Source organism: Gekko japonicus, unplaced genomic scaffold (assembly GCF_001447785.1).
Source record: "Gekko japonicus isolate JY-2015 unplaced genomic scaffold, Gekko_japonicus_V1.1 scaffold1729, whole genome shotgun sequence".
In the NCBI taxonomy this organism is placed as follows: domain Eukaryota; kingdom Metazoa; phylum Chordata; class Lepidosauria; order Squamata; family Gekkonidae; genus Gekko; species Gekko japonicus.
The window spans coordinates 102,206-110,122 of NW_015170938.1; the positions used below are offsets into that span (position 1 = coordinate 102,206).

A 7,917-nucleotide genomic window follows, 5' to 3' on the forward strand; every position below is an offset into this window, starting at 1 on the left:
CAGCCTCACTGAGACTAGCTTTCCACCACTTAAAGGAATCCTTTTTACCTTTTACAGCTTCCATTACTTTGTTTGTTAACCATGCAGGCTTTTTCTATACCTATTTGTGCCTTTCCTAACCTGCGGTATATATTTTTTACAGCCTCACTGAGACTAGCTTTCCACCACTTAAAGGAATCCTTTTTACCTTTTACAGCTTCCATTACTTTGTTTGTTAACCATGCAGGCTTTTTCTATACCTATTTGTGCCTTTCCTAACCTGCGGTATATATTTTTTCTGAGGATCTTCACTGAGTGACAGAAGCTAAACTGCAGCAACCATTTTCTTGCAGGCTCTGCCTTCTGTGGCAACTATTTCATGGCAGTCATTTTTTGGCTGCATCCACCACAATGTGTCAGAATTCCTGTAGAATCAGAAAACCTGCAGAGTCAGAAAGGCTGAGGACCCCTGATCTGAACGGATACCTGAATCTGATTCGGGGCCATCAACACCAAAGACACTATATACTTCCGAGCAAACTGCCTATTTAAAAGGAAGAAAACTCAGCCCAAATCAACACATTTTAAAAGTTTTTAAAAACACCCTAATTTTATGTTTTCATTTTAGCAGCCTGCAAACTAGTACTTGAAATCAAAGTTAGTTTTAATTGTTCCGTGCTGAAACAATGATGCTAGCCGAAATCAAAAACTATCAGCATGAATAACGTCATTCAGGGTTTGAATTTAAAAGCTCCACAACTTTTCAGCTGTACTTTATTCTACTTATAAGCCTGTGTCACACTCAATGACATAATTTAAAAAATCATGTTGAATAGCTAGTCAGAAAGCTAGTCCTTACCTTTTCATCATTGATAACCCTTAGTACTTTACATCTATACCAGCATTTATCCTCAGAAAAGCACCCACCGTAAACCTGCAGTTCAACGCAAAATCAGTCATAAGTGAAACTACATAACAGAAAACAGAATTCATGGCCCTTTATCATGTAATTTTACCCACAAGTTTCTAATTCAATAATTCAGTGGCATGCTATTTAGTTAATTCACAATGCTTAGGATAAAAGCAGAGGCTGCTTCTAAGAACAGTAAACAGGACTAACTATGAAAAACTATACAGTGTAACACTAGGTCATGAAAAAATTTCTTATGTACCTTTTATACATGGAACATAGGTAAATTTGACTGTGTATTCCAAAAGCCTTATTATTACTTTGTTACAAAGACCAATCACAGCCAAGAGGATTATTTCTGCAACTTAAGTTTAAAAATGAATTTTCTAAGAATGCCAAGAGTTTACCAAGGGAACAATTCAAAACGGACACAGTTTAATGTTTATTTACATTATAAAACTGATCACCATTTTTGATCCTTAGTCTTAGACCAGACAAATAGTTCTACATGGCCTATGGATCTACAGGGCTGGTGTGTCTTGAACAACAGCCACCAACCTCTAATGACTCAACTTTTGAAACAGAGAGACCTTGCAAAAGCAAATTGTGATATGATATAGAGACTGACTGTTTCAAAAATCCCAAGAGGCAAGTCACAGTATTTTAAAGTAGACTTTTGGGCCCCAGCTACAATAAAGACAGGTTGCTTACCTGTAACTGTTTGAAACAACCCCACCGCGGGGCCATAGGCCAGCGGAGGGGAAACGTAAAGACGAAAAACAAACACACCGAAGAAAAATTTGCTAACTACAAAAATAAAGAAAAGGAAACTAACTAAACGCAAGTTTAGCAGAAAAAGTTTGGTACTTAACAGACCGAAGCAGAAGGCGTCCTACCAGCGCGGCGGTCAGAAAAGAACTGGCGGGATCTGCGTGCCCCTCCTTGGTCATGCGCAATGGAGCCGGCGCGTGACCTGGGAGAGGCGCGAAAATCCCTTTTTGCTAGCTACCGGTACCGAGAAGGTCAGCGCAGGCGCAGTATATCCCAAGGGTGTGATGCACAGAGACCACGAAGAAGATACATGGGAAATTTTCATGCAATCCTTTCATCTACTTCATGTAAAAGCTACTTCAGAGTAGTTATAGATAATGCTTTTTTCCCACCCAAATGTGGGAAGGATTCCTGGTACTCAGCCCTTTTCCCTCAACATTTTCCCTCATAGTACCTTCTATATCCTTGTGTTTGTATTCTTTCCTTTCATACTAAAAACACTACCTTTTTAAAAAAGGGCTTTTAGAATTAAAATGAACAACACTTTCAAACAAAAGAATCTGGAATAATTTACAGCAAGTATTTGAAATTACTCAAATGCTATATATACATTCTTTGTGACAGGAGTAGTCCCAGACTCTGGGCCAGCCACATACTCTCAGCGTAACCCACCTGACAAGGTTGTTGTAAGGATAAAATGGAGGGAAGCAGAACAAAGGGAGCTGTTTTGGGTCCCCACTGGGGAACAAGGCAGGGTACAGATGAAATCAGAAAAGAAGTACGATAAATCACAACATCTTGAGTGAGATTATTAAAGGTCAGCTAATGTAGCATCAGCTCATAATACCTATTTATTGAAATTAAACATTTTATCCCATTACTTTTTAAAACATTAATTTAAACGCTGGTCCCACTGAGATTACAATGACCAAACATACAACATGAAAGCCTCAACTGTTCACACCAGCACAGGATCAGACAAAGCGCAAACACTCTGCATCAGGGGTGTCAAACATATGGCCCATGGGCTGGATCTGGCCCCTGCAAGGCTGCAATCTGGCCCAAGAGCAACAGACTGTGTGCTGCTTCCTGCTTCTAACATCGCAGCTCCTTTTCCCCAGTCCCTCCTATTTCCTGTTTCAGAGGGGAGAAAGAAAGCCTTCCCTCAATTGACTGAGGGCTCCTCCCCCCTCCTCTGGGGCGGGAAAGAGAGAGAAAGAGACAGAGGGGGGGGGGAATGATGTCTCATGGAACTTTTTAGAAGGCCAGCAATGTTTTATTCCAGGTATAAGCTTTTGTGCGGAAGCACACACTTTTTCTTCTTCAGAGCCACAGAGGGAGGGAAATAGCCAGAGGGAGCATGCCAGAGAAAGAGAGAGAGAGAGAGAGGGAGGGAGGGAGGAAGGGAGGGAGGGAGAGAGGGAGGGAGTGTGTGTGTGTGTCAGTCCTGTGTTTAAGACCAAAAACATTTAATTCCAGGTATGAGAGAGACAGTCTCCTGTGTTTAAGACCAAAAACGTTTTGTTCCAGATATAAACTTTTGCGTGCAAGCACACTTCTTCGGGGGGGGGGGGGGAAGAGACAGAGAGAGGGGGGAGGGGGGGCCATGGCACTCTTCAGATACAGCTGGAATATGAATCCATTTGTCCTTATATCTTGGAAAGTGAAGTGATTTCAGACACCAAATGACAATAGCAGGCATTGGCAATGAGAGAAGAAATCTAGGTCTCAATTCAGTCTATTATTTTGCATTGTCTTGAGCTTCGTGATCAGTTGCAATTCAGCAGTCTCTCTTTCTAATTTCCCTTTGAAATTTCTTTGTAAGAGAACTGCTACTCTTAGGTCAGCAACTGAATATCCTGGAAGGTTAATATGTTCCCCCACTGGTTTTTGAATGCTGTGGTTTATAATAGTAGAAGGAGTCCAATAGCACCTTGAAAGACTAACAAAATTGTGGGAGGGTATATTCTTTTGTGAGTCACTGCTCACTTCTTCAGCCTTATTTCCATTTATTATTTGCATCCTCCTGGACTGAAGCCTCCTGTACCAAACTGAGATCTAGGTTTCTTGTCTCATTACCAGCAATGCTGATATCTCCATGTCTCTGTATATTACACCAATGCTGATATCTCTACCTGTCTGCATATCACACCTAATCCAATCACGCCTGCTATTGCTATTCGGCATCTGAAATAATCTTTATAAAGTTTATACCTCCGGTATCTTGTGTTAGATTTTATGGTACACATGGGCTGGCCCAACAAAGTGACATTTGTCAGATCCAGCCCTCGTGACAAATGAGTTTGACAACTCCACTCTATGTCGTCCTCCATATCCCACGTTAAGAAGCTGTTGTCACTTCCAACACTGATAGGTCCCAACTAACATTCCCGAAAAATCACATAAGGTAATTTTTAACATGGAAGGTGCACAGAGAACTGGGGTGCCAGCAATTCATTGTGGCCCATTGTAAAGATTGTCACATGCCACACTTTGCTCATTCACTATTTGCATGGAGGTTTTTTATGCAAGGAATATTCAAACCTGGAATCCCTCAGTTGGAAGTGGTGCTGTCCATTCTACCACTTTAAAGGATTGTCAAGTCATTCTTCACCATGTGTGAGCCAACCTTTCTACTGCATTCCTCAGTGCAGTTTTACCCTTCTAAACCCACAGACTTCAATGGGCTTACAATGCTTCTTTGGATGGGACTGTTATTCTGCTTAGGGGTGCAGTTTCAAACAAGGGTGCAGTTTCAAATAGGATCTATTTATCTCTTATATTTAGGTAAATAAAAAAACTATATAAACAACCTACCTTGGAAAGATCAGGATTACCAAAAACTGAGCCGGCTTGGGGACAAATTTTAGCTAGAGCACAGCTAGCGTTCAAGATGTCACAATGTCTATTAATGTTCTAAATAGCATAAATCAAAAACAAAGTCAGCTCTCTCACATGAAAGGCAGTTACATTTATTACTTGAAGAAAAATACTGCTACAAAACAAGCTCTGCAAATTTAACATGTAAAAAACACAGGACTAAAAGTTGCCCTCCCCAAGTCAAATAATTAAGCACCCTAGTATGGATAGTACAGTCATTCCTGGTTGGCAAGAATGGCCTTGAACTCTCCCCCCACCCCGTCACTCTTCTGCGATCCCACAGGCCTGAATTTACCTGTGCCCAAAATGTTACTGCATCTTCCACATGGCAGCCAGTTACGTTTTCAACTGTGGAGAAAAGGAATTCAAATCAGATTATGCTTTCAAAATTGAGATAAAAATTACATAATCTTCATATGTGTACCTTTATCATATAGTGAATCCTCCTCCATAGTGACAGAGCCTGAAACATGGAAAACATTCAGTCAGAAAAATCAGTGAACTACTGAGACTGAATATGAAAAAGGTAAAAGTTCTGTCTCTTAAGTAGATCAAGGGGAAAGAAACATAACTATTCTTCAAAACAATTTCCTTTTGTTGACAATAATAAAACTTTTTTTTATTAAAACAAGTTTTTATTAACGGGATATAAAACAAGTCCAAAATTAACCAGTTCACCATTTCTTAATACATCCCTTTTCCCTCCCACCCCTTCTCCAGGCTTCCCGCAGCGTTCCCACCCCCACCACATTTCCTCTCTTAATCTTCCCCTCAGTTTGATATTATTTAAAGGTTCACAATTTCGTTTACTACCTTAGTTATATTTTTTCAGTCTCATAGGTAACTTATTCGATAACAATTTCTTTCCAACATTTCTAAAGTCTATTCTTAATGATTACTAAAGCAAAAAAGTTTATTTTTGACATCCCAATGTTTCTCTATATATTCTTTAAAGTCCTTCCAATCCGCAAAAAATTCTTCATCTTCTTTATTGTTCAACTTTCTTGTCATTTTATCCATTTCAGCCATAAAGAGTAGCTTCCTTATCCATTCCCATAGTTCAGGTATTCTTTCTTGCTTCCAACATTGAGCATATGTCATTGACAATAATAAAACTTTAGCATGATATAGTCTTATTAAAATTCAGAGTCTATATACAGAGCACTAAGATAAAAAAAACACCAGCCTTCACTTGCCAACCCCAACTCCTATTTAATGATTCGCCAGTTCTGAAAATGAATGAGAAATCAGCAATTCCAGTTTCTATAACCCAGAAGAGAAATTAAGGTGTTAAGATTTGTGCTTGTGAGCACAGACAAATGTCAAGCTACATATCGTTAACAGAGATAAACTGGTTTCTAAGGATGCTCGCAATATGTATATCTAGGTAGAATAGATGCCTTAGCAACAAAATCAAAACTACAGAAAGATCTCTTTTTTGCACAAGTTTGTCAAAAATACTGGAATTTGGTACTAATTTTCAATTAGGAGCTGTTAAGCTGACCACTTACTTCTTAGACCTGTGTCAGTCATGGCTGGTGAAGGCAGTGGTGACGGAATACAGGTCCCTCTGGTGGACATTATCAATCTGTCCCTTAGACAGGGGTCTATCCAGGGGGATTTTAAAAGGCAGTGGTAACACCACTCTTAAAGAAACCATCGTTGTATCCTTTAGATCAGAGAAGTCAAATTCATTTGTTATGAAGACCAGATCTGGCCTAAATGGAAGAGACGAGGAGGAGGAGGAGATTGGATTTATACTCCGCCCTTCACTCGGAGTCTCAGAGCGGTTTACAATCCCTTTCCCTTCCCCTCCCCTCCCCACAACAAACACCCTGTGAGGTAGGTGGGGCTGAGAGAGCTCTTTCAAGAACTGCTCTTTCAGGAACAGCTCTGACAGAACTATGGCTTGCCCAAGGTCATCCAGCAGCTGCAAGTGGAGGAGTGGGGAATCAAACCTGGTTCTCACAGATTAGAGTCCATGCTCCTAACCACTACACCAAACTGGCTCTTAGTTGTCACTCTGTCGGGCAGGGCCATGTGTGCCATAAAACATAATGTCGGGTACTGGAGATATAAACTGTATAAAGGACAGCAGTTGGTAAGCGTCAAGTTGTTGTATCCTCACTGCAAGGCCCCATGGGCTGGGAGGGGTGTGCAAAGGAAAACCCATATGGGTGGACTAGAGAGTCAGTAGTGCAGCACTGAACAGACATTTCCACGTTGCTTGACTGCTGCAGACAAAGTTGTTCCACCATGCTGAAGCCAGAATCGGAGTGGCTCTGCCCACTCACCAAGAAGTCTCTTGTTCCCTCACTTGCACTAGTTGCTTGCGGGCTGCATAAGAGCCCTGGATGGGCCAGTTCTGGCCCCCAGGCTTTAACTTTGACACCCCAGCTTTAGATCCTGCCAATTACCACCTAGTCCAAAATCTTTCGTTTCTAGGGAAGGTAATTGAGAGAGTGGTGGCGGAACACCTACAGAGTTTCCTGGATTACACATCACACCTAAACCCATTCCAATCTGGCTTCTGCCTTGGCCACAGGATGGAGATGGCGCTGGTCACCCTCACAGACAATCTCCGCGGGCAGTTGGACTGAGGTGGGACGGTGCTGCTGTTATTGTTAGACCTGACAGCGGCGTTCAACATGGTCGATCACAATCTTCTGACCCACTGTCTTGCCAACATGGGAATTTATGCAGTGGCCTGAGTGACTTAACTCATTCCTTCATGGTTGGTGTAATGTATCCATATCAGACCGCGTGCGTGGCCATGTCGACACGCGGTCAGGCAAAGCAACCGAGCTTCGCTCTCAGTAACAATGGGACAAGCAGATCCTATCCGGCACCTATCGGCAGGCTAGGCTCCTGGCCGAGAGCCTATGGAACTCTCGGCCACTGTAAATAGCCAATCACGTGTGTGGGGGGGTGTTTGGGGAGCAGGGTTTATGCACATATAAACCAGCCTGCGAGCTGGGTACTCTCATCTTGTTCTGAGCTGAAATAAAGTATGAGAGCTGAAATCACTAGTAAGTCTCAGTACTTTTCACTGGTGACGAAGGTGGGATTCTAACTCCCATGAACAACGACCCGGACGAAGATTCGAGCACCGCATCGAGCCCCATCACCGAGACCGCCGCAAGCCTCTCCGCATCCTGGTTCTCCGGTCGCTGCTCATCGCTCCTCGCTCCGTACCTCGCCCTGCTGCCCCAGAGAGCAGCAGCGCTTCCCGCCTCGCTCCAGCCGCCGCTGCTCCCGAACTACCCTCACCATGTGGACGCAGTACGATGGCAACCTCCCAGGAGAGCATCGCCGCTTTTGGCATCTCCCGCCCCGCACAGTGGGAGACCTGGCTCGAGATCCTGGAGAGTTACTTC

General features: G+C 42.6%; 1 protein-coding gene across 1 annotated transcript in view; it reads right to left on the reverse strand.

Annotated features, from left to right (window-relative positions):
- STK31 (serine/threonine kinase 31) overlaps nt 1–5,001 on the reverse strand; it is a 65,911-nt gene extending 60,910 nt beyond the window's left edge. The window contains exons 1-4 of the mRNA XM_015418859.1: nt 4,965–5,001; nt 4,836–4,888; nt 4,478–4,576; nt 839–913 (exon numbers count right to left, since the gene is read on the reverse strand). Of these exons, the coding sequence (XP_015274345.1) occupies nt 839–913; nt 4,478–4,576; nt 4,836–4,888; nt 4,965–4,992 (255 nt within the window). The 5' untranslated portion in view covers nt 4,993–5,001. The remainder of the gene's footprint in view (nt 1–838; nt 914–4,477; nt 4,577–4,835; nt 4,889–4,964) is intronic.
- Between the last annotated feature and the right edge of the window lie 2,916 nt (nt 5,002–7,917).